The sequence below is a fragment of the Lycorma delicatula genome, chromosome 1, assembly GCF_047948215.1.
Source record: "Lycorma delicatula isolate Av1 chromosome 1, ASM4794821v1, whole genome shotgun sequence".
NCBI classification, from domain to species: Eukaryota; Metazoa; Arthropoda; class Insecta; order Hemiptera; family Fulgoridae; genus Lycorma; species Lycorma delicatula.
The window spans coordinates 333,927,311-333,941,896 of record NC_134455.1 but is presented as its reverse complement, the minus strand read 5'-3'; the positions used below and the strand labels follow the sequence as shown (position 1 = coordinate 333,941,896).

At 31.9% G+C, this 14,586-nt stretch overlaps 1 protein-coding gene across 1 annotated transcript in view; it reads left to right on the top strand.

Moving 5' to 3' along the window:
- The window catches only part of 5PtaseI (inositol polyphosphate-5-phosphatase A), a 161,418-nt gene that overhangs the window by 34,850 nt on the left and 111,982 nt on the right, over positions 1 to 14,586 (top strand). Inside the window, exon 2 of the mRNA XM_075354957.1 lies at positions 4,773 to 4,814. Within this exon, the coding sequence (XP_075211072.1) occupies positions 4,773 to 4,814 (42 nt within the window). The remainder of the gene's footprint in view (positions 1 to 4,772; positions 4,815 to 14,586) is intronic.

Sequence of the window (14,586 nt, the reverse complement as noted above, 5' to 3'; positions counted from 1 at the left end):
ACCATGAAAAAGGAGATGTACAAGGGTATACCGTGGAGACTATGCATGCTATGTGATAGACCATTTTCTAGTAGATAAAACGTTTAGGAATGCTGTTAAAAAAGCCAATGGATTACCAGGTGCAGATATCAGTAGTGATCATGTGCTACTTTTGATGGATTTGAGAAAGCAAAGTTAGTTAAGAAATGGAACGTAATAAAACTGAAGAAATTGGATGAGGAAACAATGAGAAAAACTAGCTTAGGCAATTAAAGAAAGCAAAAAGAAAAATTAGAACAGTGAGGAGACTTAATGAGAATAAAAAATGCCATAGTTAAAGCAGCAGAGGAACAAGTAGGCTATAATGAGGGAAATAGAATCAATAACCATGTATATCTACAGAAATCTCAAATAAAATTGAAGAAAAGGTGGTCCCATTGCTTACAAGACAAGGCAATATATGACAAACCTGAGAAAATAAATGTAGAAGAGGAATGGGAGATAGTTGAAGGGGATAAAAGAAAATCAGTATTAAAATGTGAAGTACTGAAAGCAGTTAAAGAAATGAATAATAAAAGAATCAACTGAAATAGATTTTCTTCTCAGAGCATTTTATAAATTCTTACAGGAAGGAGGGAAAGTAATAGTTTAACTGTGTAATAGGATATACAGTATGGAAGACTGGCCTGAAGACATTTTAAAAATATCAGTGATGTCTATTCTGAAGAAAGCTGATACCACAAAATGCATAGAATACAGGACAATAAGTTTAATAGTCCATGCCACCAAAATATTGTGTTAAGAGCCTTAAGTTAGTTAGAGGTTGCTTTGAGTAATGGAAGTGAGTGAAGTAGAGGAACAGTTTGGCCTCAGGAAATGGAAAGGAACCAAAAATGCTGCTAGTAGGATGGTTGGAGAGAGATATTTAGAGAGAGGAAGAGCAATGAGCCTGTATTTTGTAGTTTTAGAAAGGCATTTGAGTCAAATGGGAGGAAATTATGGAGATTCTTAAAGAGAAAAAAGCAAAATGAAAAAACAGAGTTAATTAAAGAATTTTATATGAGACAGCAGCAATGGAAGTAAATAAGAATATGACCGTTTGAGTGGGTCGAAGTCGAGGTGTTAGGCAAGGATGCTGCCTCTCATCAGTACTGCTCAATTGAAGATACAATAAGGAATATAGTGGAAGAAAGAGAAAATAAAGATTATAAAGAAAGAGAAATTCATAGAGTTTGAAAAAGAAGAAGAAGAAGGAATTAAAGAATTCATAGAGTTAAATTCATAGAGTTTGCGGATGATAATTCCAACCAATAGTACACACACGCTTCAAGGAATGTTAACAGCCTTAGAGAAAGGAATGAAAATAAATATAGGAAAAACTAAAATAATGAAGTAAATAAAAAAGAGAATTTAGTGAGTGGTAAGAACAAGTGAAGGAAGAATAGAAAAAATAGAAAGTTACTGATATTTGGAGGCTGTGGTGACAGAGGACTGGAAAAGCACAACGGAAATAAAAGGAAGATTGTGATGGCAAAGGAAGCCTTCAATAAAAAGAGAGTGTACTTACTGTGTAGTAAAAGTATGGAAGAGTTAAGGAAAAGGTTATGGATTGGCTTGTATGGAGATGAAGCATAGTCAATGAGGAAGTGAGAGAGGAACTGAATTGAAACTTTTAAGGTGTATATGGAGAAAGTAAGATGGATGGATACAGCAATGAGGAATGAAGAAGTAATGAACAGGATTAAAGAAGAGGATTAGTATGGGAATTACACAAAAGAAAAGGAAACTGGTTAGAATATGTGAATAGAGTAGAATCTTTATGATCACATTGGAAGGATCACTAAAAGGAGAAAGGATGTGAAGAAGAAGGATGAAGTTAAAAATGAGGTGAAGATAAGAAACTACTAAGGGACAAAGGAGAAGACTTGAGACAGAAATGGATGGAGACAGTGACAGCATTACGGATCTGCCGTCAGGCAGAACACCAGAGAATGATGAAGTAAATATAATTATGTCTTGAAATTTTCTGACCGCTAATTGAATTATTAGATATATATTCAGTGGTAATTCTTTAGTATCTCTTTAGATTATCTTAGTTTGTAATTGATCATACATTATATTTAAGGAAAACAAATTTGCGCGTACCTAATGAGAAATATTTATGTCCTTAAACTGTAGATAATGTGCTTAAGAAGTTAATTGACATATTCCTTTTTTTTTCATCAAAAGTGAAATGTTTTTATAATGGCTGTGCCCTTAACAAAATTTGATATTTGTATCAAAATCAAAGGTATTTAAAAAAATTTATTTTTTAAATAACTATTATTGTAGAAATTTTTTTTATATTTTAATTCACTAACGTAGAAATTTCTGCATAATACAGTATTATATGTATGTTCTTTGTGTCAGTTTAATTATTATAAAGCTTAATCACTTATCATTTTTTTGTTAAAGTTTAGTTTGCTTACTAAATTATATAACAAATGGTTTTTTAACAACTTTTACAATTTATCAGTAATCTCCGATTACCTTCATTGTGATTAATTTATAAAAATCAGATCTGTTCTGAAAAACATTTGTTTTTATTGCCTTAACAGAGGCTTAAACTTTTTATTTGGATTTTATTGTTTATTTTATTTATATTTAATATTGTGTTATTGATGATTTTATTTCATCTCATTTCAAGAGAGATGCAGAGAGAATAGGAGAAATTTAAAAAACTTTGTGGTGTCAGTTTTTACTTCCTTGTATGAAGTAAAGGAAGTATTGTGATCGTGAAAAATTTCAATTTTCAGATTTCAGTGGAAATATCCATTTTGACAATCCTTGAATGTACTTTGACTAGTTCAATGTGACATCTGTACGTACGTATCACGCATAGCCCAAAAACGATTAGCCATAGGATGTTGAAATTTTGAATTTAGGACTGTTGTAACATCTAGCGTGCACCTCCCCTTTTGAATGCAATCAACTGAACCAAAAGTATCCAAAAATGCCCAAAATCCCCAAAAAATTGGATTTTGGACTTTGTCTTAACTGTAACAGTAAGCCCTCTTTGAAAGCTTTTCAACGATATAGCATAAGTGTTATTTATTTTCATTGGTTCCGGAGTTATAGCTCAATGAAATTTTAATTAATTAAATATCTGGATCTTATAAGGGTAAGGCACATTAGTTCGAGTCAGACTTCCTTTTTTTTTTTTAAGTTAAATATATTAATTTATTAATAATTATTAACCTCTGATTGTAAAAAGAGTATTACAATAAATAATAATTCAGTAATAACAATAAAAATAAAAAAGTATCAGAAGTTATTAATGATAAGATTTTATGTACTTTACATTTTTTTTAAATGTGTATATGTAATTTAATAGGCATACAAGGAAGTCATGTGGTGTTCACATCAGATTTTTATTTTATTCGTGATAACTTTCTTGAAGCATGGGCAGTTTAATAAAAAAATGTTATAACATTTCATGTTGACCAAGTAAGAAATTACAACACCAAATGTGTTATCAACACATTTCTTGACATAGATGTATTTCTTTCCTGGTTTTTAAATTGTTGATGGTAAATGGATTTTACAAATGTACGATTTTTGAACAATACAGTGAATTCTTTTTATACTGGTTTACATCCTTTTGAAAATGTAATAAATTCCTAACAAAAGAATTATCAGTTTTAATAAAACTCCCTTTTAATTATAATTTCTTTAAGACAAATTTATTCATGAAAAATTTATTGCAGGTAGCTTTATAAATAATTTTTTGATGTTTTAATTATGCTGCAAATTAATAATACTTATTCAGTTAATTTCTATATATGTATTAAATACCTGAAATTTTTAAACTGAAAACATAATTTTTTTCTGTAATAAATAATTTTTTTACATGCTGAGAAACAGCACGTAAAAGCGGTGACTTATATAATATATAGTTATATGAATTCTAAATTGTCTACCCTAACACTTTTATTTAGGTTTCTAACATTTCACACCCTATTGCTGTTGATATATTTCATAAACAGTCCCCTCTTAGAAATCCAGTTGTGGTAGTTTTTTCTCAACCCCTACATTGATTTATAAATAAAAGAAAAGGAATAAGAAAGAATATTTTCTCTGAAAACAATTTGTAGTTTTCTGTGTTTTCATTTAAACACAACTGCTGTGGAGGATTGACACAGTGGCAGAATTATCCTGCTTCTCAAAGCCATGCAAAATAATTTGAGATAAAATCAAAACATTTATAACAAATAAAAAGAATTTGAAATCTTGTTATAAACCAGTTAACAAGGTTTAGGTTAATAAAAAGGAAACCTGATTTAGCTTATTTACTGGTGGTAAATACTTTTTTGTGTTAAAGTGACATTGTCAGTTTTTTGCATATTTTTAGGTATCCTCTCCCTTGCAGGTAATACCCCCACAGTATTACAGATACTGCCTCCCCATTTCTATGACTGTTTATTTAGATTGTTTCTTATTATATTTGACTAATATTATTTGCTTATTGTAACCCAGAAATGTGCCTCATTGTTTGAATAGGGTGGAGCAATTTATATATACAAAATAATTATTTGAATAGTTTATACAGATAGGACAAAGGACATGTACTTGATACAATTTAACTGTATAACCTTCAATATTTTATATAGTATGAGGATGTATTGTTGCTGATGAAGTAGCATACATTTCTTCAGCAACAAAAAAAAAATTTTAAAAAGTAATATGACAGTGGTGTGTAAGATAAGATATTAATTTATTACGTATAATATGTCTGTATTTTTTTATTGTTTCAGCCAAATGTTATGCTGAAGCTTTGGACTGAAGAATTTTTAAGTGTAAGTTAGAAATAATTTTTCCATTTTTAAAGTAAATATGATGAGGGCTATTGCAAAATTTACTTCCAATTGGCTGTTTAGAATAAACTAGTTGCTACAGCAACAAGACACTTGTGCATCACCTGTCTATAACATTAACTTGTTACATTCCCAACTGCTATCACTGCATTGAACTGCTAGTTCAATGTTGATAAAGCAGCAGTTACAGAAATAATGGAGACTTATTTTCATTCCTAGCACGAGTGGTTTTTTGCAAGTAGGTCTCAGTGCTGCAAGATCCATACAAGTCATGACATTTTTATTATAATTATGTAATGAATGGTGTGCTCTGAATAACTGGTCTGGGAAATTCAGATACACAAGTGCACAGGACAAGGGGGAAAGGAAACACTCAATCATAACAAACTTTTTAAAAGAAATTTAACAAATCAAGTATTATAAATGTTTCAGTCTCTGAACTTTTTAATGATTTTTTCTTTCATTTTAAAAAATAGCAGATGTTTGTCATGTCTTGAAAGTTTTCAAGAATTACTATGTGGATATTCTTAACAAACAGCCTGGCATGCTTACAATGTTTGGCCCTGTTTCACAAGTTGTACAAAGGCTTTATGTAAGGTTATTGGTTTGCTTGGCATTTCTCCCCCCACCACCCCATTCGGTCGCCCTAAAGCATAAGACCGAATATCTGTGCCACAAACAGCTACTCAGCCTCGAAACAGTTTAGCGACCAGTGTCCTAAACAGTTCCTAGAGTTTACCTATCAGCGTGAGCGGACTAAGCGCGGTGCCATACACCACCGACTTACGTGTCCCAACCGCTCACTTATCATATATTTACTAAAATGGGTAGGCGCACCCCGTCAACTACTAAAAATATATATGACATCCGTAAATTAAAATTTACTTTGTCTAGACAGCAATTCGCTGCCACGCCTAGGTTGCTGAATGCCAGCAAGTACCTGTCCAGCATATTAAAGCGCTTAGAGCCTTAATTGGCTAGGTTAGCTTCCCACAGCAGTACAGTAGGAGTCTTTTCCCCTTAGGTAAACTACTGATGTCGTTTAAACAAAGTAACTGCATCAAGGAACTCCCACACGGTCCGACAATGCGGCTCTCGCCACACTGACTCGCCGCTTGTGAGTGGCCGATTTTCCCCTTGACCTCTAAGTTCCAGGGTGGCTCCCCCCGAGAGCAGGGCAGTCAAACATCAGGTGTTCATTTGACTGGACCTCCCCACAGACGAACAGCTCATCAGCTGCCAGGCGGAACCGAAACAGATATTGGTTTAAATTAACATGGTTGGTGAGCACCTGGGCACTCGTTGCCCTTAAAAACGAGCTTGAGGCATATCATCCCTCCAGATCCTGTATAAATTTATACAAGGATCTTCCCTTGTATAAATTGTCGTGGTGTGCCATTCCAGCTGCCACGCATTCATCGCGAGGCTCTTCCGCAGAGATGGGCAACTGAACGATATTTAGATCCGGTGCATTGTGGTCGTCGTTCCGCTCCGGTTTTGGTCCGGCTCGAAACCGCATCCCAAATACCTCGGCCTCCCGACCTCTTCGCAATTTCCACATGGCTGCCCGAACTTTCACCACTAAATCGATTGGGAGAACCTTTCCCAATATGGTGGTAGCCTCGTAGGAGGTTGTTTTAAAAACACCAGTGCATACAATTAAGGCTCTGCGCTGGGCACTCCTTAAATTTTGAAGAAGTGCTCTATTCATATCCAACCTATGCGCCCAAACGGGCGCCGCGTAAGAAGTCATGGTTTCAAAGACACCTCGGTACATCATGTACATTTGACGGCCCGACAACCCTTAGTCTTTCGGAGCAATCCTCCTAAGTTTGTGCATTACTGAGACGGCGTCTGCCGCTACTTGCTTAATGTGGTTGGTAAAAAGCAACTTCTCATCAAAGAAAACACCTAGGTACTTATGAACTCTCACTCGGCTGATTACACAGCCTTTATAATTAATGTAGTGGTTACGACTGTATGATAATTTGTCTGCACCCTTGAGAAGCATGTACTTCGTCTTAGGTACAGAAATCCTTAAATTTTGCATGTCCATCCAGCCTTCTGCGGTTGACAAAGCCGCCTGCGCTCGATCTTCTAACTGCCGTCGTGAGTTAGCACGAACTAATTGGAGACAGTCATCAGCGAAACCCTGGGCCGTGACCCCTTCTGGGAATGTCAATCCCAGAAATCCGTCAAAGAACAGCTTCCACAGCAAGGGACGGAGAAAGGAACCCTGCGGGCTTCCCCCGGTGACGGATTTTTCCACAAATAGATGCGCATCTTTAAACGGAGCCGAACGGTTGGACAAGTAGTCACGCACTATGGCCTGTAGAGCTACGGGAATATTGCGGCGTTCCAACTCAGGACAGAACTCCAACTGAAGGAAGGAAATGCTGCCTCAATGTCAATAAAAATTGCCAAAACATATTTACAGTCGGCGCTTTCCACCTCGCCAAGAGCATTTAAGATGCAATCCTCGGTGCCAACCCCTTTCATGAAGCCGTACTGGCCTCGATTTAGAATGGTATAATGGTAGATTTAGAAAGTTATGTAAGGTTAATTTGGTGATTTGCAGCCATCCTCTTCAGCCCTGATTCTGTCCTAAGGTACCCCATTACTTCACAAAGGTGGATTATCTGGTCGGCTAACATTTTGAAATCAATGAAGAGCTTGTGATTGTGTCAACTGAGTTACTCTTGTGGTTGAATTCAATGAAGAGTCTCCGAAAGCTGGTATTGCTGTATAAGTTTTCCTGAAGAAAACATAGTTATTAGAAAATCTTTTTATATATTTTTGTTTGTTTTTTTTAAATCAATTCTTTTAAAAATCATACTCCTCTGTACTATGTACAAATATATCTATTAGATCAACCAAAGTACAGAATAAATAAAGTAGAATGACTTAACTTAGTCCACGATATATGCAGGAGCGCTTTCGAGATTTACTCGCATCATCAGCTGCATTATTTATTCATCTCAAATTACATTACAGACTTCGTAAAATATAATTACATATTATGTATTTATTTATTTTATTTAAAACCTTTAATCTTTTTAACTTTTTTCTACTTCCTTATACGAAGTAAAGGAAGTATTGTAATCGCGAAACATTTCGGTTTTCAGATTTCAACGGAAATATCCATTTTGACCATCCCTGAATCCATTTTGACTAGTTTTGGGTAACGTCTGTACGTACGTATGTGTATATATCACGCATAATTCAAAAACTATTATCCGTAGGATGTTGAAATTTTGGATCTTAAAGAGAGGCACATCTGTTCGAATCAAGTCTTCATCCGCTTTTGTTTTAGGTAGATTTCATAAGAACGATACCTATTCTAATGGTTCCATGATTTGACTTCCGGAAAATTTCTACATATCTTCGCGTTTCACATCCCACAGACCCCAAAAGTTTATACATACTTTTATATATATATTTATATATAAAACTCGACCCAAAATCTCGGTCGAGTTCGTTAACGGCTAGAATCGGACCATGAGAATGGAAATGGGGACTTTTACGAAAAAAACAAAATATCGCTATAACTGTTATTAAGTAAAATAACGAATTCGTTTAAAGTTCCTACTATTCTTTGAGTAAGAGCCTAAAACTTATGTAAGAAAAGTTTTTTTGATATCACCAACCATTGGCCCAGGGGGTGGAAAAAATGGGGTTTTGAAGACAAAAAACATCATACCTCCCTTAATAGCGCAGTATCGAATCCGTTTGATGTAGTCGTTAGTCCTCTTAACTACCTAAAACCTTTGTCTGAACCAATTTTTGATATGACCAACCCTTATGGCAAGGGATGACCAAAATTTTGCAGGAATTTTAAGTAGATGGGTTTGTCGTATGCTAAACATGTGAAACCTTTTTCAGATGCAACCATTGTCGTATTGAGTAAATTTGAAGTTTTTCTTAATTTTGAGGTGGAAATCTTTTTTATCCTCTACTTAGCACTGCTGAAATCTTCCTCCGTCTTCCGACGTGCTGAGCTGAAAGGGATTTTTTTTTAGCTTTTTTTAATTTAAATATATTGATTTAATAATTATTAACCCGTGATTGTAAAACAATTTAAAAAATAAATAATAATTAATGATAATAAAAAAAATGAAAAAAAAAATTATTGAAATAAAATTTTATGTACTTTTAAGACTGTGTAAATGTAATTTTATAGGCATTACATATGTTTGTATATAATAGATTTGGTGAAACATCTGATTATTTAATATTAACTGAAAATTATAATTTAGAAGTGTGTTATTTTTTAATTTTCTTAGCAAGTTCTTATAAAAAATGTATATTTATTTTTTTTAAATCATTTTATTTAATTATTTGACAAAAAAAAATACATTTTTGAATATATTCAATTTAAAGTGATTACTGAAAATTTTTTTTCACATGTGCATAATATGCACAAGATTTCTGGTGTGTCATATAAATAAAAATTAATAATAATTAAACTATTCCATTTAATGAACTCCTGTATACCGATTACAAATATTAATTTTGATCTTACGGTGTAGAATAATCGGTTTTTATTATTGGATTATTTTGTCAACAATTTATTTAAAGAGTAATCAAGGGACTTTTACTTTAACCTAATATTTCAAGTAAGATTGTTGAATTAATAATTGTATAAATATTTGATGTTAATAAAAACTAACATTTTAGCAATTGCATAACTGTCCACTTTTATTAAAGAATTGGAGGATCTAATCTCATTTTCAAACGAAATAAGTTTAAATTAAGTGCAGCAAAAATATGTATATGTAATTTAATTGACATACAAGGAAGTGATATGGTGTCCACATCAGATTTTATATTTTTACTTTTTCTCAGTTAAATTAAAAATTAAAATGATATTTAAAAATTAATTAAAATTAAAAATTAAAATATGACGTCAAGGCATAAAATCAAATTAAAATTAAAATCAAATTAAAATAATTTCAAGTAAAACAATTATGCATGTTGCCCATTTAATTGAACTTACTTTATTTACTCTTTATTTGATTTTTAAGTTGAATTTTTATGCCTTAATATCATATTTTTATATATGTAAAAATTTTTACAATGTAATTTTTAATTTTAATTAATTTTTAATGTTGTTTTAATTGTTAATTTAACTGAATAAAAGTTTTTAAAAAATGAAAAGATTAAAAGGTTTTAAATTTTAAATAAATGCATGAATGTTATATTTTACTAAGTTTGTATTGTAATTTGAGATGAATATATAATGAAGATGATGCGAGTAAATCGCGAAAGCGCTGCTGCATATATAGTGGACTAAGGTAAGTCATCCTACTTTATTTATTCTGTAGTTTGGTTGATCTAATATATATAAATAAATTTATTTGTGTTTGTATTTTGCAATTGCCCTCACATTAATTACTCTCATGCAATATATTAAAATGATTAGCATTAATTACCTAAATTTAATTTTCATCATTTTTTGATAATTCACATATACAACACAAATATGTGGGCTGTAGTTTAAAATTTCATTAATAGTTTTAAACTGGTTATTGTATATTTTTGTGTTGCTATTGTTTATTTAGCTTTAATTTGATGGCTTCTTTTTATAACAGAAAATGTCATGATTTATTTTTATCACTGGGCATAAAAAAAATCATTTACTCCTTAACACAGTTTAAGAAAAGAGATTATGTAAAAGTAAGTTATACTGGGTTTAACTTTTCATTAATATTCTTCAAGTAAAAGAGAATAAATATTGTGCACAAAATCCAATTTAATTAACGTGTTACTGCTGTTTCAAAGTGTTGCAGTATTTGGCTCCTACAGAATAATTCTTTACCATAGTTGTTATCCGGTACTCTCAAGGTTACACAGGATACTCATCGCTCTCTTTTTTATTTGCAAAACCATTGCTGATTTTAGTGTAAAGAGCAGCTGGTAACATGTGTTTGGGTGCGTGAACGACGATGCAAAGGGAAAACAATGCCACAGATAATAAATGCATTTTGTAAATGTTTAACATTGATGTCTTATACAATAATTATGCTTGATTAAACATCCATTTGCTGATAAATGAGAAAATCATCATTTTGTACACAAGTTAGAAAGGAATTCACTGCGTGACATTATACAAACCAGGATGACATCATGATGCTTATTGAGACCACATTTTTTTAAGAGTATGTGACTGGTGATTCGTATTTGCAAATCTTGAAAAAAGTTTTAATACCCGGACTTCAAGGGAAGGGTACCATGGAATGCACTGAATATAGCAAGACAGGGCACCAGCAAATTTTACTTGTCATCTTCACAATTTCCTAAATGAACAATTCTGAGCTGCTGGATTAGTCATAGTTCATGATTGTCACCAGCCTGCTGCAATGACCACTCTGAAGTTCTGACCTTACTGTACCTAACAACTGATTGTGGAGAATAATCAACATATCCCAAAAAATAAAATGATCACTTTATCTCACCGTTGTTATGCAACAAATAAAAAGTTGAACAATGTGAAGTAAGCCTTTTGAACCACAAATCCAGAGATGCTTGGCAACATGTCAAGGAGAACTTGGAGACACGTAGCTCTGTACCTTCAGCACGTTAGTGCTTAGTACAGATCTGCTGGTTAAATAATTCATAAGTACAATTGTATATAATTGTTTAAAACGTGTAATAAGACCTATAATGTTGTAAAAAAAAATTTTTCAAATCTTATTACAAGATTATATTATTTTTTTTAAATTTGAATTTTATTTTCACTAACAGTACACTAGGCATTACACGATTTCCTGTTTATTATAAATGTTCAAAAATGAGCCTACCATTTTCAATACTGAATACCACCATTGTAATATTTTCAATATTATAATTTATTACACAATAACATTAATAAAATTATTCCAGTTCAGATCATATCAAGTTATTTAATTTTATTTGGGAGGAAATAAAAACTGGTTTTTTAATCTAGAATGACTCATGAAGAGTTGTTGCCATAACTTTGTTATTTATGAACAGATTTGAATAGATAAGGTGTAATTTTCTTTATCATAAAACGCTTAATATTTTTTGGAGAATGTAACATTTAAATAAACCAGTAGTTGCAGAGATATTAATTAAAAGGTTTATACGAGGTGTGATCAAAAAATACGGTGAATAATTTTTTATTAAAAAAAGTAATAAGGTTACATAGAATACGATTTAATCTCCTTCAAAGTACTGTCCTTGGCTAGCAATGCACTTATCCCAATGTTGACTCCATGACTGTAGGCATTTCTGGAAGGCGTCTTTCGGAAGGGCTTTCAGCTGCTCGGTCGTGCTCATCACAATGTCAGCAATGGTGTCATAACGTTTTCCTTTAAGCACAGTCTTAATTTTTGGGAAGAGCCAAAAGTTGCATGGTGCTAAATCCAGTGAGTATGGCGGATGTGGACAGACAGGAACACTTTTTTCGGTCAAAAACTCGCAAATGAGAAGCGAGATGTGACACGACACGTTGTCGTGGTGAAGAAGGAAGCCATTGGCCCATTTTTCTGGTCGCTTTCTTTGTACGTCGTTTTGCAAACGTTGCAGTACACCCTTATAAAATTCAGAATTTACAGTTGTTCCCCTTGGAACGAACTCTGATCGCACTATGCCTTCCCTATCGAAAAAAACAACGAGCATGACCTTGATGTTGGATTTTGACTGACGTGCCTTTTTAGGGCGAGGAGATGAACTGGTTTTCCATTGGGAACTCTGCATTTTGGTCTCAGGGTCATAGCAATAGACCCAACTTTCATCTCCAGTTACAATTTTGGCCTGTCCGGATCTCCATGAAGACAACCCTTCCACTCCATGCAAATTGACACACGATTTTCAAAATCCATGTTGCGCAACAGACACGATAAACACAACCTCACTCTAGCGGCTCTGGCATCTGACTGGCAAGCTCGAACGTGTTACAACTTGTCCCTGCCTGTCTCAGTTGATCATGCTATTGGAAAAATTACAGCATATGGATGTAGCAACGGCAGTTGCCGCTATAAAAATTCATTCACCATATTTTTTGATCACACCTTGTATGATCACCACTTTGAAGTGGATTGAAAGATCAGGTTCATTATTTTTATATAAGTAAATCTGTAGGTAACCTAGTAGTAAATGAAATTTCAGCTTGATACAACAAAAACTTTTTCAGACAAAAACTTGCAGTATAATAAAGTTCAATGTTTATTGTAGATCTGATTTACAATAAATGTTCTACTGGGTTTAGGACTGGTCCTAAACCCATATATATTGTAAGATTATATTTGATCTTACAAATATAATCTTGTAGATTTTGTTTGAGATTATGTATGGAAAATGGCAAAAACCTATGCAGTTATACCTTACAGTTCAAATCATCACATATCACATAAAACTACTGCATTCAGATATTTATATAACAGATTAAAGAGAATGAATTCAACAGAAAGTGTAAAATAGGAAAATAGCCGCCATAAAACAGATCAGTAAAGAAACAACAAATCTATCATGATAAATATATTAATAATATTATGAACACAAAAAAATAATAAGACAAATCAAAATAAAAAATTTACCAATTGAGTGGTCACCCTTCCTTATACGAATTATTTTAGCGTTAACAAAATAGCAAGATTATTTCACAAGAATGATAAAGACATCGTATATCAAAATAAAAATAAAACCATCTCAAACATAAATGTTAATAGAAATGATAATATGGAAATTGTATTTAAGAAATAAAATGTCCTTCTTGCAATAAAATTTGTACCAGACAAACAAAAAAATTTAATTTGGATAGGTATGAACAACGAAAGAACACACACATAAAATCTGAAATTTATCAGTCAAATAAGGCAGTCCATTGTTTAAAAAATAAACATGCATTTCCAGAACATAATAATGTAAGACTGATTTAGCAGATAAATAAAGGAAGGAAATTGACATTATTTGAGGATTTATATATTTAAGAAAACAATCAAAAACAGATTAATTAAGGAACAAAAACAAATAGGTTTATTAGGTACAAACGTAGATTTAAATTATTAATATAATCAGTTGAACAACAAACAGTCTCCATAGAATACAGATATTTAACCTAATTTGTATTAAAAATAAATAAAAATAGTGGCAACGTGAAGTGCTTCACAGAGTTTTTATAGTAATTTATGGTTAGTTGTATATGATGAGTCTGATTTTAATGTTGCATATTCATTTTGAAAGATGTATGGAATTTACAGATTAATACGAGTATATTGTATGTGACAATTGACTAAGCCTGAAATTCTTTGTACAGAAAATCAAATTTGCTATGTCTAATTAATAATAAAAAAATCTAATTGTATTAATATAAATAATTATATTGTAAATATTAATGAATATTTTGCAGAAATTAAATTTAAAGAAATAAAAGACCCCCTACAAATACTTAAAAATACTTATATGACTTATAAGTATTTAATACTTGTAAAGTATTAAATACTTAAATTAATACTTAAAAATTACTAAAAATATTGTAAGTGAATACCGTACAACACTCAGTTATAATAATAACATAAAATATCATACAAAATTATATGCTGTTATATCAGCTGCCCTAAAAAAAAGTAACAGGTTTATCAAAAATACATAAATAAAATTATCCAACAAGCTCTTATTAATTTAAAACACCACCTTCTTATTATATTGCTAAAATAATGGATGAAATTTTGAGAAATAAAATAAACTTTTCTTATACTTATAACATAAAAAATGAATTTCAATCAGTAAATAA